A 26,608-nucleotide genomic window follows, 5' to 3' on the forward strand; every position below is an offset into this window, starting at 1 on the left:
ATTTACAGCTTTCAGGCTATGAATGTATCCAGAATTACTGACCGAAATCTCCTGAGAAATTATTACAGTTTTATTAGACTCTTGAATGTTTTCTACAGTTGATTGTGTACTAGTTTTCGTAATTTGGCTCATTTGAATGTCTATTAATTTAATACAAATCTCAATTATTACTCTTTATTTTTCATCCAGTTTTAATTATTTTAGTACATGAAGGTAAACTAATTGTAACTGATGTAAAAAATAAAGTAAAAACGTACGCTTTTTATTTAACTTTATTATATTGTCAACAATGTAACAAATTTAAAATATAATTTTAGTTGTTAACTGCAATATTAATGGGTACATGTTCAATTGTGCCAAGACTATCAAAAGAAAACCACTTGCTCTACTTGTCCTTCAAGGGTCTACTAAATGTGAAAAAGGGAGAAAAAATAAACAAAAATCAGATCACACACTTGGATAGTTTGAAAGCGAGTACATTTTCATATCAAAGTGTACAATCCCTTTAAAATATAATAACTTTAGGGGTGTTAAATTAGTTTAATTACAACTAAAAGTGTCATGAACTACCTCAGTTTCTAATTTTGTACTAAATTATAATTTTGTACTGTTCTCTAAGGTCTACTGATAATGATAATAATATTTTTACATCAAAAAACATCAAAATTTACAAGCAATTTGACTATTTTCAGTGCTGTTTTTGACCCTCATCAGAACACACTGCTTGAAAGGGCAGAATGTAAACTGCTGTGACTGGCTAACAATTTTGCATAATAAAGCTGTAAAGGCAGTGAAGCAGAAGGTAGAGGAGGGACTTATTCTCCCTATCAAATCAGAGTAGAACATTCCATTTCCTATCATCTTGGTAGCCAGCCCTCAATACAAGCCTTTTTTAGAGCAACAACGTTTTGAACTCCATAATGTACAGAATGTTTATATAGTACTGTGATTTTTTTTTTCAAAACATTTGGAAAATTTTTGTTTTTTTAGGTCACACCCACTTTAATTCCAAATAAATAAACAATGACAATTAATATGGTGTGATCATAAAACGCATTCCTAAAAGTAAAATATTTTTCTTTTGTTGTTTAATTTTTGTTATCGTTTTTTTTTTCTAATGTTTTTTGTAATTACATGTCTATACTACAGGATTGTGCCATGGTCTGAAAAATATATTATAGTCACCAATATTAGTACTTGTATACACAGTAGGATGTTTCCCTTTTTTCTTCTTTTTTTTCCCTTGCTTTCATCTATCTATTGATGTGTTTTCTTATGTCTTTATTTTTAAGGATTACTATAATTTCTTTACTGTTATTTTGCCCTTAAAAATTATTGTATTTATTTATTTATTTATTTATTTATTTGGTTAATACTTAGTTAACCTTAACCTATTTGCTATTATTGTTTATGATTTAATTTTGTAGTACATTTGGACTATAACCCATTGCACATTCCTTGTAAAACTTGCCTCGGATTATATCTCTAAAAGCACATTGTTCATTCATTTTAATAACTTTAAACAAACATGTCACAAAATAAATTATTTAAAAAGTTATCAAAGTAACAAAGTCATGACTGTGACAGAAACCTCTACGCCAGAGGTGCCCAAACTTTTTCTTATGAAGGACCAATGAGCAAACCTGATTGAGGGCTGTGGGCCGAAGTTAAATATACCAAACTGTATTAGATTAATGTTGCCATGGGTTCATTAATAATATTTAAAAATAACAATTAATAATTGCTTTATATTAACTAATGCAGTATTTTTAATGATGATTTTATAACCGTATAAACAAAAACAAACCCATTTATAGCAGAATGGAGTTCAATGCTGAATACATGAGTCAAGCTGCACCTGTTTTTGCCTAGATTTGATGTCTCGCTGATGTCTTCGGCATTGTTCTCTGTTTATAGATTGACAGTATTTTAAAAAAAATCTGATTAATTTACAACATTTAAAGCAAACATTTTAATTTGCTTTTTTGTAGCTCAGCAATAAAACAATCAAAAAAAGCTATGTAAAATTATAAATAAGGATCTAAGTTCAATGCATTCACCCAAAACCCTCTCATCAGTCTCTTCTCAGACTGGATGGTGGGCAAAATCAAAGGTTTCCACAGGCCAACTTTGCCGGGACCTAGTTTAGCCATCTCTGCTCTATACTGTGGAAAAGGAATGAAAAAAAATGTCAATAAAAGCACTGCCAGGCAATAAAAGATATGAAACATTTCAAAAACAATTCAATTCCAGCAAGTCTGACCAAAAAATAAATAAATAAAAAGTTTAATTTATTTGAACGATTTCACCCACAAGTGATGTTTTGCAAGCTTTTCTGTTATCCATGAAAAGATTTGATTTAGTTTGAGAAAGAAGACCTGCGTGCACCTACTATTATACACACAGTGTTTAGAGAGCAACTGTTGAGTAGCTGCTATTGATTGAGAACTTTCACCTCACGAAAAAAAAAGCATGCGACACATTCACCATCTCAAGCTCGAAGGTGACCAGTCTGCCGAATAATCCTCACCCTTTAATAAACTATTAGTTAAACAACCAAACATCAAGAATCAAACCGCGTTCCCTAAAAAAAAAAAAAACACACACACAGAAACAAACAAAAAAATATGTTTCCCACTCAAATCCGGATCTATCATAAAGCTACCTGCATCACCTAAGGGGCAAAGCATCAAAGAAGTGAAGAACAGAGCGCAGGCATCCTGTGAAATTGCATTTACTGTAAGAATAGCAAATCTTGTTCAATAACACTTAGGACAGAAGACCTACTCAAGATCAAAAGAAGTCAAAGCACTCAGCCGTAATGGATATTGAGCAAATGTTGGTTCTGCTGTGCGAACACCCACATCTATTGAATCTCAAGTGTGTGCTCTTCTGGCAAGACGTGGTGCGCGTTCTATTGAGAGGATTCGCTCCAGGACCTTGATCCAAAGAGAGCAGAATTTTACAGCCTTTTCAAGAACAAAAGAAGATTTACTGGGCAAGAAGCAGAGCGACACTATTTGCTGTCAAATTAGGTGGACGGACTTGCGTTTTTGCATTGGGATCTTCTCGCGTTGCATTAAGCAAATCAGAACTACAAGCTGTAATGGGTCTCATTGATGCCCTGTGAATTAGACCATCAAACTGAAGATCTGCTTCCTCTTGATTATAGTATTATAGGATGATTAGACGCAAGATGATATTCAAGATCCATCTCAGAGTGTTGATGGTGTAAAAGCCTTCCATTCATGACCATTCAGTTTGATGCGATTAGCTTAAGGCATGAGCCAAAAAGACAGGTTTTGACCAACACCTAAAATACTTAATGCCAATTCACAGACCTTTGAAATGATTTAAAGTTTGATTTATTTTATAATAATAGGCTCTCTCTGCATATTAACTGAGCACCTAGCAGATTTACACAGAAAATGTAGTTAATTACATCAATAACTACATCTGTAATTAATTTTTGCAATTACACTGTTAGCCATCCTTACATCTTAACCCACCCTTAAACATACCCATACCACCAAACCTGTCCCTAAACCTGCCCGTTTACCACCTCAACAGCACCAGAAGTGTTCTGCAAAACATTATAAACACAATAAATATATTGTATTTTATGCAGGTAAATTAGTCGTTAAGGACATTTACTATAAAGTGGGAGCTAAAAATAATATCATAATAATAACATTTTAAAGTAGGCCTGCACAATATATCGGTTCAGCATCGATATCGCAATTTGTACATTTGCAACAGTCACATCGCAAAGACATGCAATGTTGAGTCTGGATTATAGTGGACAAGGAGCTACAGAATGGTATTTAATCACTGTATTCATACATTTATAAGGAATTTATTCAAAAGAAAAAAGTTTTTCATACTTTGAATTTTTGTCTTTGTATCTAGTCCAAACATCTACGCGTTAAAGTGAAAACGAGATTACTTTACTTACCCCGCAATAGAAAGACTCTTAATTTTGCCCTATTTCGTCTGACTTTTGAAACAAACCAACATTTTTACTTGATCTAAGTTTTTTTTTGTACTACAAGTTTTATTTGATTTAGAAATGAGACAAAGAAAAGTAAAAAAATCATTTTTACATGGTTATTTTTTTCAATTTATGGACCGGAAATCTGTACAAAACCATCAAATAGAGCTATTCAACTATCTTGTGAAACTGTATTTATATCACAATATTTATTGCAGAAAAAAAAAGACTTCGCAATATTAAATTTTTGAACATAAATACACAGACATCTCATCCATCAACACAGTACAACCAATCACCAGACATATAAAAGAGAAAAGCAGGCTACTATCTCAGTGGCTACAGCGATAGTTAACCATCAGATGACGAGCAAGTGATTTAAAAAAAAAGTCTCAATTTAAAATTTTATTTTTAAAATGGTTATATTGACGATTTTGCTTAATGCTGATATGTAAACTAAATATTTATTAAATTAATTATATTCATTAACATGCACTGCCACATTGCCAAATTGTTTTGTCAACAAGAACAACAAACCTGGAGCCTGTACCATAAAGCTGTATTAGCTGGCTAGCCAGGGGTGCGTTTCCGAAAAGCATCATTACCCAACTAAGGTCGCAAGTTCTGTCATAGTTTGTTGATTTAGTGCTTCCCATGTCCATCGTTAACCAACCAACACTCGCAAACTGCGTTGCAAACTTGAATGCTTGCAACTACACCACTGGAGCTGTAGTTAGAAACATAGTTCCTGGCTGTGTTCTATTCCCAGTTATCCCCCCATGCCCTATTCATTTAGAACATTTTAACATTTACACTTGAAAGAGTTTTTTTTTTAAAGCATTAAAGTCATTACTCTTGATGGAGTAATTTGCTTTCAAAGTATTTTTATAGTTCAGTTTTTCAGTTTCTTCATGTTTATAATTGCACTCCCTTTGTAGTGCACTTTGAAAACATTGATGTCATTCTGAACACAGCCGTGGCTCATGACAAAGCTATAGGTGACCTATTATTTAAAAGCGGAATTTATGCTACGTCTGCAAAGCTTGTGAAAAATCATAAAATCATAGCTTACGTAATTTTTTTAATTATATGTTATTGCAGTAATTTGAATGTCTCATATTGTAAAAGTAGACTTTTCAAAAAAAATTCAATAAACAATATCCAACTGTTTTAGAACAGAATATGTAATGTTTTCAATAATATTAATAATAAAGGAAACAGGCTCTATATGTGCCTTTTACATACATTTCAATTAATATGGAAAATGAGTACATGTTGTTTCTCAAAACAATACTGAATTTTTTATGGTTTTATGGTACAGGCCTCAGGTGTACCCAATACTTATTTAAAAAACACAAATCACACAATGAAAAATAATTATTTACAAAAAATGCAAATCACAATTTTAACCATAAAATGTTTAGTTGGGGTGGTCCACCGGCGTTCTAAAGGATTGTGTGACAATAAAACCTAGTAAGTATTGAGTACTTTAAAAATCATAGGAATAAATAACATTTTAAAACAAATGAAATTTTTTGAGCTTACATCAAAAGTAGGCATGTGTGTATTATAGACTTGGAAAAGACTTTTTCACATAAGATTCAAAGACTGTGGGAACCCTGAACTAAATATATTCGCCTTTTCATGTTGCAGACAATGATTCAAGGAGAATGAAGAAAATGCCAAAAACTTACTTTATTGGACCATTTGTAGGCCTGGAGCAGCTGGCTGTACAGAGGGGTTTTGTCCTGCACAGGGTCTAAACTGAGCAGTCCACTGTTGTGTAAGGGGTGACTCTCTGACGGCCTGCCAACCAAAGTGCTGAGACGCTCCAACTCACTGCAGAAACAAGAGGCATGCTGGTTTAGGGAATACTCTGACATTATACAATAAAAACAATGTCACACTTAATGTGATTTAGTGTACATTATAAGCATCTTTTTAAGCAGACTTTTAAAGCAACATAGAACATTGCAGACATACTACAATTTAAATCTTATTTAATCTATATTTTAAACCAGTATACCTTATATTGATAAAAAAACAGTTGCATGTTACTTAAAATATGAAACATTTTTACTTTCAGAATTTTTGTCATTCAGGAGTGCGTTTCCTAAACAACGACGTAACTTGCGGCTGAACTATCATAGTACGATGCATTGTTTGGGAAAAGACTGTTGTAGTGACGAGTGTTTCCCAAAACTAGTTTCTCTTTTGCAGATCCATTGTTTGAACCACTTTAGTTATAACGTAAAACGTCCATAATGATGCTCTAAACAGGATGGTAACAACTTCTTTAGAAAAGAACCCCATAATATCTGTGCAAATTATACTGTTTTACACAAACAAAAAATAAATAAATAAAATAAAAAAATCCAATATTAGTTTTGGTAAAAACATGCACTTACCATATTAATTGAAATAGATGTAAAGGGCACATAAAGGGCCTGTGTTTCCTTTACAAATATCATTGAGAACATTTACAATCTAGTCTAAAACTTAAAATCACTTACAAAAGCTAACACGTATTCTAATATCATATATAAATCATATAAATGATTAGAGTATTTATTAAGAAATTAAATTTAATATTTATTATTTATTATTATTTATTAACATCAATAATGATGATGATGATTATTAAGTAGGATATTGTTTGTTTATTTTTTGAAAAGTCTACTTTTACATTTTGACATGCAAAAAATGGCAGAAATGTTTTAGCAAACCACGGCAGAAATGTTTTAACCAACAGACCCATGTCATATACAGTACAGATACGTAATAAGTAACCAACTATAAATTAAAAGCATTAACGTATGCTATGTTTTTCTTTTCACAAGCTTTGCAAAAATAACAAATTCCACTTTTAAATAATAGGTCACCTATAGCTTTTGTCATGAGCCATGGCTGTGTTACAAATGACTTCAATGTTTTTAAAATGCACTGAGAAGGGAGCGGAATTGTAAACATGAAAATCGCTAAAACTGAACTGTAAAAATACTTTGAAAGCAAATTACACCAACAAGAGTTATGACTTTAATGTTTTTTTTTGTAATTCCAAGTTTAAATGTTAGAATGTTCTAAATGAATAGGGCATAGGGGGGATAACTGGGAATAGAACACAGCCAGGAACTATGTTTCTAACTACAACTCTAGAGGTGTAGTTGCAAACATAGAAGTTTGCGACGCAGTTTGCGAATGTTCGTTGGAACGATGGATTTGGGAAACATCAAATGAACAAATTCTGTTTGTAACGACGAAACTTGCGACCTTAGTTGGGTAATGATGCTTTTTGAAAACGCACCCCTGGCTAGCCAGCTTATACAGCTTTATGGCTCTATTTGATGGTTTTGCATAGCATTCCGGTCCATACATTGAAAAAAATCACAACGCAAAAATGCTTTTCTTACTTTTCTTTGTCTCATTTCTAAATCAAATAAAATGTTGGTTCGTTTTAAAAGTCAGATGAAATAGGGCAAAATTAAGTCTTTCTATGGTGGGGTAAGTAAAGTAATCTTGTTTTCACTTTGACACGTAGATGTTTGGACTAGATACAAAGACAAAAATTCAAAGTATGAAAAACTTTTTTTTTTAAATAAATTCCTTATAAATGTATAAATACAGTGATTAAATACCATTCTGTAGCTCCTTGTCCACTATAATCCAGACTCAACATAGCATATCTTTGCGAAGTGACTGTTGCAGATGTGCAAATTGCGATATTGATTCTGAAACGATATATTGTGCAAGCCTACTTTAAGATTTCAATATTTTGATAATATTATTTTTAGCTCCCACTTTATAGTAAATGTCCTAAACGACTAATTTACTTGCATAAAACACAATGTATTTACTGTGCTTTTAAATAATAGGTCACCTATAGCTTTTGTCATGAGCTTTTTTTTTTTAAATCCAAGTTTGAATGTTAGAATGTTCTAAATGAATAGGGCATAGGGGGGATAACAGGGAATAGAACACAGCTAGGAACTATGTTTAAAACTACAACTCCAGAGGTGTAACGTTAGTTGTAAGCATAGGAGTTTGCGACGCAGTTTGCGAATGTTCGTTGGAACGACAGATTTGGGAAACACCAAATCAACAAACTAGGTTTGTAACGACACAACTTGCGACCTTAGTTGGCTAACCATGGTTTTCGAAAACGCACCCCATTGTAATTGCTTTCACGAACACAATTTTGGTATTTTCGAGTAATTTAACACATATGTATAACAAGTGACTTATTTCCAACAACACTGGCTGTTGGCAATAACTATAGTTACAACGTTAGTTATAAAATTTCACAGGATTATTTAAATCTCATACAACAGACTCACTTTAAATCGCGATTCACTGACTGCAGATTCTCTTGAAACTCAGTTATAAAGACTTTCTCCCGGCTTTCAAGGGTCTCCTTATTCTTCATCCCATCCTTAAGAAAGTCGAAAACTCTTGTGACGCTCGACCGAAGAGCCTGGATGGCGTTTATCGCTTGAGAAAACGCTTCCAAATTCACTCCAACATTCATAACATCCGCCATGGCTGCTTCTGCTCGAACACTGGCGCTCGAATGACGTCACTTGCGCTGTAGGAATGATGGGATTTGTAGTTTCTAACGGGATGCGACGAGAAAATCTGTGCAGATATTTTTTGTAACTGTCGTTATGAGTACCAAGAGTAAACCGCAAGGAAAATATTTATTTGAAACATGGTTTAATTAATACAACCATGTTGATAACAAGAAAATGAACAAGTTATGTATAAAAAACAACTACTTTTAAGCAATCTCAGGAATTCAAACGTGGAAATATGTTTTAATCTAAACTAGTACGTCAGCATGTACGCAAATACTAAATGGATTCTGTCTGTTGCTTCTGTTTACAATATACAGGTAAATATGTTGGTGCGATTTTATTGTGTATTGCTTTTATTGTCATGTAGCAGGGGTCTTAAACTCGATTCCTGGAGGGCTACAGCTCTGCACAGTTTTGCTCCAACCCTAATTAAACACAGCTGATCCAACTAATCAAGGTGTTCAAGAGTACTAGAGACGTTTAAGCAGGTGTAAGTTGCAGGTGGTTGTAGCTAAAATCTGCAGAGCTGTGGCGTCGAATTGAGTTTGAAACCACTGTCATGGGCTACTACCATGGACAGCTCCATCAGACATAAGGGACTTTGTTATTTACTGGTAGGTTAAATTTGCAATAATGTTACTTGTTGGAACCCTGATACCTATCCTGACTTTTTTTTCTCTGTTATTTAGGCCTGCTTATTAAGTTTGGTGATGATTTTTTGTTTAGTTTTTTTTTTTTTTTTCGTTTCAGTACTTAAACATGACATTTCAAAACATACAGAAATTGGCTAAAATAAAAAGCCTTTATTTTCCCAACAGAAGACGGACATCTCCATTTGTAAATTCGATGCTTTTGCAGTATTTCACTAACAGCTATTTTACCTGAAAAACGAAATTGTTAACATAATTGTTGTCTATTTTAATGCATTACAATAATTCTAATAATAATAAAGCAATGTTTACCATTTACTGCACTTTGTATTTTTCAAGCTATATACCAAGAAAGTGCATTAGTGCCTATCCATGTTTAATCAATCAATTATTCAATCAATTAATCAATCAAACAATCGATCAATCAATCAATCAATCAATAATTCCTATTTTTTTAAGTCTTTAGTTCTTTTTAAAAGGTTTTTAAAATATATTTTAAAGTCACTGTTAAAATCTGTGTGAACTGTAGTTGCTGAAACTTTTATTTCAGTATGTTGATGTACTTCCAACTGAACACCTCTTTCACTAAACACCTCTTTCACAGACCATGCATTAAGAATAAAATAAAATGGCACCCAGCTTATTTAGTTTATTTTGGCTCGACATGACAAATTCCAACTTATAGTAATGCTATAGTGGTTTTGGACCAAAGTGTATTACAATGTATATATTAAAGCATTTACAATTCTTGTTAATGAATTCTACAGCATATTTTATAACTACAATGAACTGATAAATTTATAAACTCCACACAGAACTGCCAGGCTCGAACCAGCGACCTTTTTGCTGTGAGTAGACAGAACTACCTACTGCGTCCCCGCGCTGCACCCGCAGGGTCTTAAAAAGTCTTAAACTTAAAGAACAAAATTTTAGGCCTTAAAAATCTTAAATTCACTGAAATATTGGGTTGAAGGTCTTAAATCATTTTAAACAGGTCTTAATTTTCATATGTCCAATTAAAGCTTCCCTATCAAGCAAACACCCAATCACCAATAATCCATTCTAAAAACTTTTTTTTTTCATTGCAAAGAAAAACAATTCACAACAGCTGTTAGACATCAAATTCTCCAAATTAAATTCCCAAGCCAGGGAAAGAAAACTAAAGCAACACATCCTTTTACATGATCTTCCATTAATACAAAAAATATTTCCAGAAGTAACCGGCCCATTAGAAAAAAATTGTAGTGTTTAGCCCTGTATACGTTTAAAATTTCATTCATAATGGTCTAAAAATGGTCTTAAAAGGTATAAATTGGATTTGAAAAAATCTGCAAAATCCCTGTACAGTATATTAAGTCAATTGTTTATATACTGTTGTTGTTTTGTTAACTTTACAATTACCACAAAATATTCATTGAAGTGCCTTACTGGAGCCTACCTAATCAAAAAATATAGATATTCTGCTGCTTGTTCAAGCTACTTATTTAATGTGGGTTGAACCAACACAATTCTTAAGGTTTTTTTGGGACTTAATTGTTAATTGTTTTATGTTCAATCCACTTAAATTTGTAAAAACAATTACGTTAAATTAATTGATTTGTGTTGGGGCAACGTGAAGGAATTGTGTGGAACCCAGCATTTCTTACCGTGTACACTTAAAAAATGACGTTTGCTGCTTGTTCAAACTACTTATTTAAAATGAGTTGAAACAACACAATTCTTGAGTTTTTTTGGAGGGACAGTTTAATTGTTTTATGTTCAATCTGCTTTAATTTGTAAAGACTAAAAGTCAAGAGTTAACTCAATTCCTGTTGCCACAACACATATTGTCACCCAATTCCTTCATGTTGCCCCAACATAAATTGAATGAATTAACTTAATCGTTTTTGTAAAATTAAGTGCTCTGAACATAAAACAATTAAGTTATTCTGCCAAAAAAACTCAAGAATTGGGTTGTTCCAACTCATTTAAAATAAATAGTTTGAACAAGCAGCAAACATCATTTTTAAATGTAGTTAAAATAAAATAAAAAACACTGTAGTGTTTACTATAAATGACTACTAGTATTTTCCCCAGAGATGGGTTGCAGCTGGTAAGGCATCCACTGCGTAAAACATATGCTGGATAAGTTGGCGGTTCATTCCGCTGTGGCGACCCCGGATTAATGAAAGGACTAAGCCAAAAAGAAAATGAACGATTGAATGAATGACTACTAGTATTTTTTATGTGGAAACAAATCATGAAGCTTTCAGAATCTTTCATTTCATGTATCCGTTTATACAAGTTACCACACAGGTTTACTACAGTAACACCGCTAAACCGATTCTGTGGTAGCTAACTGCATGACTTATTAAGTCTAAATCGCGCTGTGAGGAGTCTGGGAATCCTGAGCCTCTGATCTGTCTCTTTAAGCGGGACGGACTGCCTCATCTGCTGCTGGGACGGTTGTGCTCCTCGCGCCCGTAGATAAACTTCTGCTTCCACACTAGTTAGACAAGACAGGACAGCCGATTTGCCGTGGCCAAAAGTGTTATGACCGAGCTTCGCAAAAGACAAATGAAAGTCAGCTATAGCTGCGCGTAAGTGTGCGCAAACAGATACGGCGGAGTGAATGGAGCAGGAGCGCGGACGGAATAAGACTGGATGGGAATGGGAGGTGTTTTACTCTGAAGTCTGTCCTTGAAGCGCACAGGACAGAGACATCAAAGAAGGCAAGGGGACGGGAAGCGAAACTTTAAATGCACGTTTTTCGGAGCAGTCTGGATGTAGGGCGTCCATCTAGAATGCTTTCCAATAAAGTACGTGGCAGCCGAAGAAAGCACGAAGGGGAAAGCGTTTGCTGTGATCCACGGAGAGGAGTAACGTGTGCATGTGTTTCTCATCCATCTCCAGTGATATGGCAGGGAACTGACTGAGAGAGAGTTCATACACGAGAAATTCATCTGGGAACTGCCAAGGTGCTGATCTCTGGAGTCAGGGTAAGTTCACTCGAGTGTGAGAGCTATTTAACTCTTAAAAATAGATGTTGTTTGGGGATTGAAGACGCCGAATGGACGCTTTTTGTGAAAGCTCAAATTGTGGAGAGCGTCTCAGATGATGCTCTTTTACGAATTCAAGAAACTTTGGATTAGTTGCCTATTAAATTTACCCAATTTTGTGCGAAAATGGATTTTGAATAAACTTCTCTGATCAACTTGGTAATAATTCAATACATTTATTAGTTATTTATTGATTCGCTTGTTTATTTTCGTTGATATTTTATTTTTAAATAGACGTAAAATGAAATATGTTGAGTATTTGCGCGCGTTTCTTATACGTCACAATTGAATTTCGCCATTATTTCGTAGTCTCACAATTTCTTTTGCAGCTTGTACCATTCAGATGACCTACTTACGCGGTTAAATTATTTAAAAAAAGAAAGATTCCCACCGCAAAGTCCAAGTGTAAAAGTTTTTTTATCTACTGCATAAAGGAGAGAAAGTGGCAGATTCTCGAAGAAAGCTTTTAAAGTTCTGCTACGGTATTAAATAATAATAATATATATATGGTTGCCAGAATTTTATAACAGTGACGATTTATTTTAGTCATATCGGTGAGTGTTTAAAGATCCTACTACTGAATACACCATTAAATCATATAGCCTAATGTCAATAAACCAAAGTGAATGCTGAATAAGGTAACGATGTTATAAACACTCATTTCACCAGTAATATATGCACCTTGCCCTGTTAAATTTATTAAGTCCTTAAACTATAATGCAAATACCTAGTTTCTACAGTATTTTAGGCAACTCTGCATTTTATTTATTTATTTACTAGAACACATATAGTGCTAATTTCAGAATTGAATAAAATTACTGTCTTTACATCATACCATGCTAAACCATCAACCTAATTATTAAAATCTGAGACTGCTACATGAATTTATAAAAACAATATCCCCTTTAAAACATGTCAAATATTAATTTCCTCCACAAATGATAATGAAATCGATTTGAACTGTATGTTAGGTAACTTTACAGCTCTTTTAATAGATGTAACATGGGCTACATATAGCTTACTTCAGTATTTCTCCCTTTCCTAGGCAAACCATCAGAAATGAAAGAGCTCATCTCATCACGCATGAACATTAGACTGGACTCCAGGCATCTTCTGACTGCACATAAACCACTAAATGCACTTAATGTCTCTGAGCTGAAGTGACATTCGCCCCCCGGACTTCAGCTGGAAGCCCTAAATTGAGCTTTGAATACGGAAGATGTCCCAACAGATCTGAAAATTTCGCCTCAGCGCAAGACACATTTTACAAAATCACACGCAGGTTTTTCCACGGAGACGTTGCCCTTTTGGAAGAAACTGGTGGATTTCGGAAATTTTGCCATCTAAAAAACTTCCATGCTGACACTCCTAAAAGCTGTGGCGCCCCTTGCCTTTCTCTCATGCCCATGGACCCATCCAGTGCCATGCTCTCACAGGCGCTCCTGCTTTTACAGTGCATTATTCTGACTCTTGGCCAGTACGATATCTGTAAGTCGCTGGTCAGCACAGACGATGGACCGACATGGGAATATTACGCTTGCCAGCCCAAACCCATGTCCATGAAGGAGTACATGCAGATTAGAGTGGAGCCTCCCGATATCACATGTGGAAACCCACCGGAGAGATACTGCACTCTGGTGAGTCTGGACCCCATCGCTTTTGGCTCCGCCGCTTTGTCAGTTACATCTGTTCTACTGGAACAGCTTGTGTTTCCATGCAAATATAGCTTCCAATCATGTTTATTTGTGGTAGCCAGAGCTTGATGCAATTTGGGGAAATTTCTGGAAGGTTCCACAGCTTTTGAAGTCATGGTCAGACAACAGTTTGAACACACAAGAGTTCTAGACACTGCAACAGATGTAATATGACGTCACACTCTGTGACATCTTTAAAAACTTTTTTTTTTAACCAATTAAGTTTATAATCTAGTCATAGAAACATCTTGAACAATTTGTTAAAAACAATATTTTAGGTCCTATTCTAAATGGACCCTTAACTAATTGCTAATAATATTTTAAAGGACTCTTATTTTAAAAACTGCAAATGTTTTTTACATCATATTTAAAGGAATAAACTTTGCAATTCAGCTGCTGTAGCTTGGCTGCAATGATATTATGCAGTGCAATATATTCAGGTGCTCCATAATAACATTGCTACTGCTGTAGCCATGGTAGTGCAGAAAAGTTCCTTGATTATTACGCCAGAATCAAAATATAGTTTCTAGCCATATCAGCCTAGAAAATAGCATTCTTTACATTTCTTAATAGTAGTACACAGTGTAACAACAAAAGAGGCAAGCTTTAAATAGGAAAATTATCTAAACCTTTTGGTCATTTTTGAGTGTGATGCTAATGGTCTAACTAAAATCAATGATGTATGCTAAGTTAAAGGTGCAGTAGGGGATCTGCCACAATGCTAACTGGTTAGCAAAATATCTTTGAAACAGAGTCCCTCTCCTTGCCGTCCAAAAGCCACACCTCCTGAAACACGAGCGGACGCACCTTAACCTCTTAAAGTCAAGTGCTATTTTGGAGTTGAATTTTACCTACTCGTATTCAAAAGCTTCCCAAAATCCATATGCAGAGGTGTAATTGCAAAATTGTGGTATCATTTAAAAAAAAAAACCTTTGAAATTTCATAAAACACTGTTGAAAGTGATTTAAATAATTTTATATGTTGTCTGTGTTATAATAAACGCCTCCAAAAAGAGGTGCTTTTGTTTTGTAAACTCAAATTTGAAAGTGTACTTTTTAGGTTCTCTGTGGTGTTGGTTGCTGACAATATTTAATTGGATGAAAAATTTTTTTGTTTAAAGCCTTACCCAGAATATAAAAATATAAATACATTTAGATCATGTACTTTAACCATTACTACTGGAATGTGAAGAGACTTACAACCAGCACAACAAAAAATGTTTCTGAAGACAATCACCTACTGCATTTTTAAGTTAAATGGGTTCCTGTCTGACCTGCAAATCGGCTGAATGGATTCAAAAAAGGGAAAACTGTTTAGGAGTGTTCCTTAAAGAAATACATGAAACGCGCTCAGTGTTTTGCTGCTTTAAACTTCGCTTGTCTTTCATGTTAAACTGATGTTTGAAATGTTTTGCTCTGGTTTATGAACTGTAAACACCATCTACCTCAATCTGATTGGCCCTCTCAATCATTTTGACAATGACAAGGGCTGTAGGAAGGCTGAGGCAACTTTTTGGTCTTCCTAACAACAGAGCATCAACAGTGCAAGAATCTGAGATCTGGGGTACAATTTGGCTATTTAGAATTATTGGGGGAGGTTGGGAAGGGTTGGGGAATATTGAGGCTTCAAAGAAAAGGTTTTAGTTCCCATTCAATCCAATTAAATATTTATTTTCTTTGACCATATAAAAAAATGAATGAGAACCATAACTGAAAAATCTTCCACAGTCCCTCATTTACTATTCCCTTTATTAGTCCACTAGTTTAGTCCACTTAAAGAAGTGAATGAAGACAAATGAGTAAATTTGAGCACTTCATAAGGGATGCCATTTTGTTTGTGTTTTGCTGGTTAAAAAAATAAATGAAATCAAATTGTTTAACCAACTAAATAATACATTATCACATTATTCTATAAGTTGGCAGTTCATTCTCACTATGGCGACCCCTGATGATTAAATGGATTAAGCCGAAGGAAAATGAATGAATGAATGAATATTTTAAGAGTTCACACTTAGCTGATGATTGATTATAAAGCTTGTTTGGCATGCTGTCCTGGGAGAGAGCCCAGAGCTCATAAGATCCTCGAGCTCGGGGCTCCCTCCCATTTGCAAGGAGAGAGGGGAGTTTGAGCTCAGGTAGATCTCGAGAACTCCCCTGCTGTAGAAGCTAATGCACAGATAGTGATTGCTCTTAAGAGATAACTACTTACTAGGAGCATGTCTGTGGGGTCAATTTGGATTAGTCAGTTAACCTAACTTGCATGTTTTTGGATGGTGGGAGGAAACCCACATAAGCAGGAGAGCGGGTGAACGTGTAAACTCCGCACAGAAACATCGGCTGGCTTGGTAAGGACTAGAACCAGTGACATTCTTGCTGTGAGGCAACAGTGCTAACCATTGGGATCTGTGTCATCCATCTTGGAAAGGAGGAGGAGTAGGGGTGGAAGGGGGGATTCTTCAAAATGAAGATGGCTGTTATATGGAACTTAGAGTATTTATAGTGGCTTAGGAATCGCCTGATTGGTGAATCATAAATTGAATAATGCGGGACCAGTCGCAAGCAATCATGAGCATGTGATCCTCTTGAAATTAGTTTATAAATAAACTTCACTCAATTATTTGAAAACTAACAATGATAGGATTTCAGTGTGAATGTTATTCATTTGGCACGCCAGTGCACATAGTGCATTATGAGAATTATCTAATTGGTTGTACAGTTGCTATTGCAGTGCAATGTGGGATTGATTTTGAATGTCCATTATAGTTTCAGACACAACTACACATGATAAAGCCCAAACTCCAAACTCGGTCCTGGAGGGCCGATGTCCTGCATAGTTTAGTTCCAACTTCCTTCAACACACCTGCCTGGATATTTCCAGTATACCCAGAAAGAGCTTGATTAGCTGGTTCAGGTGTGTTTAATTGGGGTTGGAACTAAAATATTCAGGACACCGAGTTTGGACACCTCTGCCCTAGAGTATAGCTTTGAAATTACTTGAGGTTAAATACGTGCTGAATTTTCATTTTGGGATGCAGCTTTAACACGAGTGGAACCTTTTAGTAGCAGAAAATTTATTTGATTACAATCCTATTCACTCTAATGAAAAATGTCTCTTTTAAGATTTCTAAACTGAAAGAAGCTCTGTGGACCCAAAATAGTTCCTGAATTGCAACCTTTCTTTTAATGAGTAGATTAAATGATGAGATTTAAAAATAGTTACTCTGTGATTGTTTTTATTTTTGGATGAAGAAACGATAAAAGGCAAAGGAATCTAATATTACAGTAAGATCTGCCACAAGAATCCTAAAAAGCCTTCAAGTGACCCTGATTTGTCCACACACACACACACACACACACACACACACACACACACACACACACACACACACACTGCTCTGCAACATGTGGCCGTAAACAATGTGTTTGTTCAGAGAGTCAGCAAAGGCCGAGTCGATGTGTAAATTTGCCCACACAGCTGTTATACAGTGTAGCTTGCGTCCGCGCACGAGACAGCAGAGTCACCGCAGGATTATCTGTGTAAACCAACTCAGGTTTAGCGGCGAGCGTGAGGGTGCAAACAATCCGCGTCTTTCCCAGACACACACGCACACACATCTGGCTGGTGACCGATCGACACATACTCTGAAAGAGAGATTAAGACAAGTCCCGACAATGAAAACCTTATCCATTCCATACAATCAGTGAATTTCGGCCTGGCGAGGTAAGAGCATATCCAACATTAATCTCCATCAGAGATGCTTTTGGGAATTTGGCCAGAAGCTTGATTGCACAATAATCGGATAGAGGATTTGTCCAGCTGGAGCGACACTACGCACGGGGGCCCGGAGACGGAGCGCTGTCTCTGACGGGGTGCTAATTCACACATTTAGAGTGTGTGGATGAAAGACAGGAGGCCGTGGAGGAGGCGGATCACTCGATGACATCATCCTCTCACCATAAACCACACGACTCACACACTGACAAGCGGTGGGAAGCTGGACTGTGAAGAGAGACGGCGTTCAGTCATTTTTTTTCAAGAAGCAAATGTACTACAAAGGCATAGTGATTCACCGCTCTCTTATTCACGGTGATGGATTCAGTCGTCAGGAGTATGAAGTAGGGAAAAGAGTTCTTGAATTCAGCTCCTTTAAAGGTGCTTTTTGCAGTAACCTGTGGCGAAAATGGTCAGGGTGTACAAACTGTGCTTAACAGATGTGGGTTTTTTAACAGCTCATTTGTTGACAAGGTCTTAAGGTTTATGAGATAGTGTCTTCAGTATCTCATAAACGGTCTTGTTATCAGTTTCTCTTCACTGTTCAACATAGATATTTCAGAAAATGCAGGTTGCTGGCACTCATTGACTTCCATAATATAAAAAAAAACATCATAGGTTCTGTCTGAAAACGTAGCCCTATATACATATCAGGAGATCGCAAATTATGTAGCCAGAAGTACGTATGGCCGCATTTCATCTGTAAAGGGAATGCTACTGGGCTGAATTACACCGTCTTTTTTCTCGCTTACCAGCTGACTGCTTACCGCCATATGGATAGCTTTTCTGCTGTTACCAGTTTGTTCAGTTAGCTCGACATGTATGTCGGTGCTTTTGAAAACACTATTGGTTGGGTTTAGGGAACGCAGGGTGGGTCAGTCGATTGGTCAGTCACTCATTCAGTCAGTAGACAGCTGCCTGTGGTGGATTTATGTGAGAACAGCAGGCGTGAATGGCACTTACAAGAGAAATCACAAGAGAAATCTGAAAAAGCATACATACCAGCGCCTAGTGTATTTGCGAAAACAAAAACTGCAAAAAAAAAAACGGGACGTATTTTGTTCTCTACAGAATTGTATATAGGGAAACGTAATCAGAATGAGCCTGGGTTGGAAAGAAAAGCTCATTTTGGAACAACAATGGGGAGTTAATGATGGCATAATTTGCATTTTTGGGTGAATCATCATTTTCAGAGGTAAATTCAGACCTTCAGAGATTCTAAGGTCATTGTTTGGGGGTCCTCAAATGATAGCAACTTAGAGAAAAAAACATTTAAAATACTATCTATTTGTAATTGAAGTCAAATGAAATATTCAGCATAGTTATATATAATTAGTATTTATACAGTATTTACCTATGAAACATTTAAAAAATATACTTTCATACAGCAAATTTGTCAATTTATCAAAAGCGACAAGAGATATTCCAAAATTAATGTTTTTGAAGTAATTCTGATTATTATTATTACACTCAAAAATGAAGAAGCATAACTGTTTTCAACATGGATAATAAAAATATTTATATTTACTGAGCACTAAATAAAATATGTGATATTAAAATGATATCTAAAGGGATCATGTGACACTCAGGACTGGACAAATCATGTTAAACCTGCAGTTTAAGACAAACAAACCGCACTGTCAAAAGTGACATAAAATAAAAAAAGATAAGTATTTTCTAATTATTATTATTACACTCAAACATTAACCAGCATGATTGTTTTCAACACAGATAATTCAGTCATTCATTTTCTTTTTGGCTTAGTTCCTTTATTAGTCTGGGGTCGCCACAGCGGAATGAACTGTCAACTTATCTAGCATATGTTTTACACAGCAGATGCCCTTCCAGCTGCAACCCTGTTTTCAACATTGATAACAATTACTGAGTAACAAATCAAATATATGTTGATATCTAAAAGGATCGTGTGACACTCAAGACTGGACGAATGATGTTAAAATTGCAGTTTAAAAAAAACAAAAACATAACAAAATATCCAACTGCACTGTATTTTTTATCTAATAAATGCAGCCTGAGTGAGCACAAAAGAGTTTTCTGAAATAAATAAATAAATGCATCCATTTTTAGATGAACAGAAAATCTACAATATTCTCTCCCACATTTCCTAGACGAGCTGAGAGACTTCAAAACATGAAAACATTAAAAGCGCATTCACTTCCACAGCAGAAATTCACCGTTCATTATTAATCCAATCGCATTTGGCCACAATTCCTGCAAGTTTTCCCCCCATTTTTAATTCACTGCACCTCATGAAACTTTTCGCTCCTCATCTGCTATTCATACAATAACCCGACACAAGGGCGTATATTTCGTGCATACTGATTACGGCGTATTTTTCCATGTCGACCCGAGACGGCTTATACTGAGCAGAAGAAACTAGAGATGAGTTTTGGGAGAAGGGTGCATAGTCTTGTCCTTCCCTGTCAGCACTTTCTCGTCAGATCGATAAAAGCTGACTGTTCATCCAGTGATCGGCCTGCTCTGCATTCAGATGTTGAACGAGGCCAGGCTCTTTAAACTGAGCAGACCTTCTGGCTTTCGCAAGATCAAACTCTTGCCGTGTGCGAATAACTGCATCTGTGTGCCTGCAGTCACGATGTGTTTTAAAGAGAAGTGATCCACGCTTGTTTACGCTCTCAGCTCTGGGGACTCAGTGCAGTGAAAGACGCCCTTGACAGGAAGAGTCTCGCCTGTGACATGCAGCAGCTGTACTGTAGCTCAATCATTTAGTACTACTGTAAGGCCTTCAGGAGGAATGAAGGAGAAACGATGATACCTAATGTTATATAATAGCATGAAACCAAAAACAAATATAAAATCTATCTATCCATCCATCCGTCCGTCCGTCTATCTGTCTGTCTATATATCTGTCTGTCTTTCTGTCTATCTATCTATCAAAATGATAACACGTAATGTAATATAATGAAAGTAAAAGCAAATATAGAAATCATCCATCCATCCATCATTCATTCATCTGTCCATCTATAAAAAACGAAGGAGAAATGATAACACGTAATGTTATATAATAAAAATAAAAACAAATAAAAAATGCATCCGTCTGTTCATCCATTCATCCATCCATCCATCCATCCATCTTCTCAACATCCATCTTTCTATCTGTCTATTTATAGATCTAGACGAAATGATAACACAATGTTATATAATAGCAAGAAACCAAAAACTAATAAGAATCAATCCATCTATCTATCTATCCATCCATCTATCTGTCTGTCTGTCTCTCTGTCTATCTATCTATCTATCTATCTATCTATCTATCTATCTATCTATCTATCTATCTATCTATCTATCTATCTATCTATCTATCTATCTATCTATCTATCTGTCTGTCTGTCTGTCTGTCTGTCTGTCTGTCTGTCTGTCTGTCTGTCTGTCTGTCTGTCTGTCTGTCTGTCTGTCCCTCCGTCCATTTATTTATATTTCTATCTAGAAGAAATTATAACACGTAATGTAATATGATAGAAACTAAATCCTTCCATCCATCCATCCATCCATCCATCCATCCATCCATCCATTCATCCATCCATCCGTCTATCTATAAGAAATGAAGGAGAAATGATAACACAATGTTATATAATAGCATAAAACCAAAAACTAACAAGAATCAACCCATCTATAAATCAATCTACCTTTCCATCCATCTATCTGTCCGTCCGTCCATCCATCCTTCCATCTAGAATTAATGATGACACAATGTTATAGTTACAGTTGAAGTCAGAGTTATTAGCCCCACTTTGATTTATTTTTAGTTTTTTAAATATTTCCCAAATGGTGTTTAACAGAGCAAGAAAATTTTTACAGTATGTCTGATAATTTTTTCATCTGGAGAAAGTCTTATTTGTTTTATTTTGGCTGGAATAAAAGCAGTTTTTTATTTTTTAAAACCCATTTTAAAGTCAAAATTATTAGCCCCGTTAAGCTATTTTTTTTCTTCGATAGTCTACAGAACAAACCATTGTTCTATCTATCTATCTATCTATCTATCTATCTATCTATCTATCTATCTATCTATCTATCTATCTATCTATCTATCTATCTATCTATCTATCTATCTATCTATCTATCTATCTATCTATCTATCTATCTATCTAAAATTTAGGAATGAGATCATACAAATTATACAAATTGACCACCAAATCAAAAAGATAAGAATTGTCTTGAGATTGCACTGGCATAATCATATCAATTAAGTAAAGTCAACGTAACAGTTACAAGTTAACACAAATTTACTATTATTTAAATCTATCCATCCATCTATCGTTTTATCATCTCAAAAGTAAAGGTACAAAAGCTTTTTCAAATGTTACATGTTTATACCAGAACAGTCAATGGTAACTCTGTATCACGGGGAGTGACAGACAACTGAGTTCAGATCCACATGCAGGTTTATTGGGCAGTCAGGCAAGCAATGGTCAACATGGGTGCAAACAGATGCGTAAAGACAGTCCTGAATCATGGTTGGAAATAACAGGCGAGAGGCCGAAAGACAGGCAGGGACAAAAAGACAAACTAGGATAGAGTCGAAACACGAGAAAACAAGACAAGGAAGACTCGTTGTAATGTCACTTACGTAAACAAGACTCAACTGGAATTAGTGTATGTGCTGCTTAAATGGTGTGTGTAATCAGTCCTTGGCAATCCTCCGGTGGTGCGTGTGTAATCAGAGCGAAGTGCATGTTTGAAAATGTAGTCCATAAGTGGTGGATTTGTAGTCCATAAGCGATAGTGTTTGATTCCAGCGATCTATGGAGTTACGAGTTGAACAATAGATTTATAGTATTTAGTCATTTTTGTTAATGTTACCTAATAAAAATACAATCATACAATCATCCATTATTAGTTCTTGTTAACTGACAGTGCATGAATAATGTTAACAAGCACATCATTGGTTTTTAATTATGCAATAGAAAATTTTGACATTTACTTTGCTTAATGCTGTATGTTTACTGTGTTAGTAAATAATGACTTCTTATTACCAATTACATATATTAAATATAATTCAAAATTACAAATAAATGGCTAAAAATATAGATTTTGATAGCTGTCCACATCAAATGAAATCTACAGAAGTGATTTTATATACATGAAAAACATATTAAACACAAGTAATGCTACGCTTTAAAGAACTTGAGTGAAAAATAATGTTCCATTACCATTCATTCAAAAATAAGACAACACAATTTTTCTGGCATGGGCTTAGTTGAATGTATAAAACAATAGAAGCTCAAATTAAATGTTCAAATACTTTCAATTATTCAAAACTACCGTTAAACTGAATGCCATCTGTGTCAAGGATTTAATTCTGACAAGAGATATCATTTGAAGCAATATAAAAACCTTATAATTAACATGATCTTTTAAAAAGAGATCTGTAAGACCTCATTTGTGCAGAGTTGCAGCCCATTTAGGCACAAGCGCAACTGAGTTCTTTAAATCTGAAAAGTATTACAAAACACATATTTGATATAGTGAGCTGGGCACTCTGTTAAGCCTGTTGAAGCGGTGTTTACAATCACCGTTGCTTTTTTCCTTCACATTTAAAGCGAGTTAATTGATCCGCGTAAGCCCTCTAGATTTGGCAACTCTACTTTCTTTGCAGAAGCTTTCCGGCTCATTAAAGATTTAGAGGAAATTTCAGTCACTCAGCGCCCACAGGAGATGCCGTTGCATTTTTTACTCAGCGCCTTGCTTTTTTCTTTCCTTCTCTTGCATGATGTTCGCTAGCGCTGGAAGCTCTCGTTGTATGTGGCTCTAGTTAATGAGGGAGAGAAAGTATAGAGGATGAGGGAGGGAGGGAGGAAAGATCTTCGCTTAGCTAAGCAGAAAGATGACCCATTGCTGCACGCATCACATCTGAACACAGAGCAAGATGGTGTGATTTTTATGTCCAGAGCATCATTCTCACACGTATGGTTTCATTGAAAGCACCGTCTTCAGTGGTACAGCCATATGAGGAGGAGTAATCCTATTGGCCTGTTTTAGAAACACATTAACAGCCAGCACTAAATATAGCAGGTAGAGTAACTGCACACTGGTGCAAAGCACCATGGGAAAAACAAAAACATTTGGTCCAGTTTTTGTTTTTTTCACATCTAAAAAAAAAAAAAAAACATCCCCCCTACGGTTAGACAATGAAATGCATGTTTGTCACAGAAAGAAAATCCTGTAGCTGCTTGCTTTTTTCCCCATTTCTCATGAATTTTGCATGAATGTAAAGCGTGTCCTCCCCCCCCTCCTGCGGTCCCAAAGGGGGTCGAGTTTGTCCCCGTGTGTCCACATGCTGTAATCCCCCATCTGCCTGTTTTCATGCCGCCTCAGGTCTTGAGGATTCTTCAAATCACCTCGTCTTCACGTTCAGTTGTTTCAAAGACAGGAGGCGTATTATTGTACTGCTTTCACCATGTGCTTTTTGACTTTTAAAAAACCTCAGCAGTTCTCCAGAATAAATTACATCTGTTATCCGCTTGTTAAGTTGTGACGTATCGGTGACATAAAATAACGTTAACGTAAGTCCAAGCCACTACTCATTTGAATTGAGAAAATATTTGTTTATGATCACGTTTTAGTCATATCACACATTAAATTGAAGTGAAAATCATGGTGTACACAAGAGTCTCTGTCACAGACACCCAAGTTTAAACAATTTATAAAAAATTAATCACTTTCTGGCAATCTGTTATCAGGCATATATATATATATATATATATATATATATATATATATATATATATATATATATATATATATATATATATATATACAGTTGAAGTCAGAATTATTAGCCCCCTTTTGATTTTTATTTTCTTTTTTAAATATTTCCCAAATGATTTTTAACAGAGCAATGACATTTTCACAGTATGTCTGATCATTTTTCTTCTGGACAAAATCTTATTTGTTTTATTTCGGCTAGAATAAAAGCAGTTATTAATTTAAAAAAAAAAAACATTTTTGGGACAAAATTATTAGCCCCTTTAAGCTGATTTTTTTTCGATAATCTACAGAACAAACCATCGTTATACAATAACTTGACTAATTACCCTATTCTGCCTAGTTCACCTTATTAACCTAGTCAAGCCTTTAAATGTCACTTTAAGCTGTGTAGAAGTGTCTTGAAAATATCTAGTAAAATATTATTTACTGTCATCATGGAAAAGATAAAATAAATCAGTTTTTAAAAATATAATGATACAACTGATACAATCTTCCCAGAACAGAAATTGGGGAAAAAAAATTAACAGGGGCGCTAATAATTCAGGGGGGCTAATAAATCTGACTTCAACTATATATATATATATATACATAGTGATTGTGATTTTCGAAAGTATTACAGCGCTTTGTAACATTTATTATTACCATATGATGAGTCTCCCCATACAGTTTGATATGGCGCTTGGACCCGGAAGCCACTGAGCATGATGCCACTCTGAACAAGTACATAGTGCAACATTACGGTGCCTATAAGAGCTCAAAACAGATACAAATAGAAAAACAGTTTGACAACACATGCACACGCAAATTCTTTCAGCACATGCAAATACAGAAATAGCGCAGACCACGACAGAAATGAGTTGGGGGACATCAAAATCTGACGAACACAACTGCTTCCTGTTTAGAGTCTGTGGTACACTGAAAAAAAAAATGGTTCATTGCAAATTGTTGCAAACAATTTAAACAAGCTGGATTTAAGCAAAAAAATGAAGTTGAACATTGCCAAATTTTATTTATTTATTAATTTTTAATTCAGCCCATTTAAATTGTTTAAAACTACATACCTTAAAAAAACATTAAAAATTTGTAAATCCAAGGAATATATTTTTTTTCAGTGTATTTTCAGAGATCTTACAGATGAGTTTTTTGTTTATTTTAACAGGCTGTATGGTTCCTTGTAAAAACCTAGGCTGCGTCTGAAATCGCATACTTCCATACTAGTATAGAAGCTAAGTAGTATGTCCAAATTTATACAATTTGAAAATCAGTATGTGAGAAGTACCTGGATGACCTACTACTTCTGGCAAAGTGAAGTGTGCATTCAATGCATGCTACTCTATCCTATGATGCACCGCAAGAGAATTCATGAATGGGAGTGAATCAATGCAACTGACACCGGTAGGTCACATGATAATGACTAATGGCAGATGTAGTACATCCGAGTTCCATTCATACTGTATAGAGCGTACTTTTCTAATGGCTGAGTAGTACATGTTGTTCTGAGAGTAATTCCTGCTGACATGGCATTATAAAACATCTCATTTAAATTATTGTTGTTGCACAATTCTGCAAATTATTATGACACCAATCTTAAGACGATGTTACTTTTTGACTTAGTGGCTAATTTTTATGAATTTGTTTTAGTATTTGTATTAGTACATTTAAGTATGATTTGTTCATCCCCCACCTACGTTTGGGTTTAGGTGTGTTTTTTTTTTAATCACACTTCCTATTAAAGATGGTACATTTGTGCACAAATGAAATCATATGAAGTCAAATTGGGTTGGTAAAATCACTCACCTCTTAGATCTCAGACAACAAGAAAACTCTTAACAAATAAATTTGAACTGATTTTAAGAAACGTCTTAATTTATTTCCTAAAAGATTTTGACTATTCAAACTCTGAAAGTTTATGGCCCTTACATCTGATAACAGGATGTGTTCTCATCAATCATAATCAACTCTAAATATATGTGTGAAAACATTTTTGAGCTTTCTAACTGTCAGTCACTTTTAAAGGTACTGCACATTTGATTGGATGACTCCTGCTAACTCCTTAGCCACCTACATGGATTCATTGATTCAAAAGTACTTGACTTGCTGCTTGAACAGTCCTCGGAAAAGTGATGTAGAGCTTGATGAAATAAA

General features: G+C 35.1%; 2 protein-coding genes across 10 annotated transcripts in view; one reads left to right on the top strand and one right to left on the bottom strand.

Moving 5' to 3' along the window:
* The window catches only part of med27 (mediator complex subunit 27), a 129,619-nt gene that overhangs the window by 91,702 nt on the left and 11,309 nt on the right, over positions 1-26,608 (bottom strand). For 2 of the 5 annotated variants that reach the window (XM_087262957.1, XM_087262958.1), the window contains exons 1-2: positions 8,326-8,552; positions 5,686-5,830 (exon numbers count right to left, since the gene is read on the bottom strand). In XM_087262957.1, coding sequence (XP_087119083.1) covers positions 5,686-5,830; positions 8,326-8,528 — 348 coding nt within the window. In that variant the 5' untranslated portion in view covers positions 8,529-8,552. 5 annotated transcript variants of the gene reach the window in all.
* The window catches only part of ntng2a (netrin g2a), a 121,350-nt gene continuing 106,418 nt past the window's right edge, over positions 11,677-26,608 (top strand). For 4 of the 5 annotated variants that reach the window (XM_087263495.1, NM_001442239.1, NM_001442237.1 and 1 more), the window contains 2 exon segments: positions 11,677-12,190; positions 13,296-13,887. Coding sequence is in view for 4 of the 5 variants with exons in the window: in NM_001442239.1 (NP_001429168.1) it covers positions 13,651-13,887 (237 nt within the window). In the remaining variant the exon portion in view is untranslated. 5 annotated transcript variants of the gene reach the window in all.

The sequence above is a fragment of the Danio rerio genome, chromosome 8 (genome assembly GCF_052040795.2).
Source record: "Danio rerio strain M-AB ecotype USA chromosome 8, GRCz13ab, whole genome shotgun sequence".
Classification (NCBI taxonomy): Eukaryota; Metazoa; Chordata; class Actinopteri; order Cypriniformes; family Danionidae; genus Danio; species Danio rerio.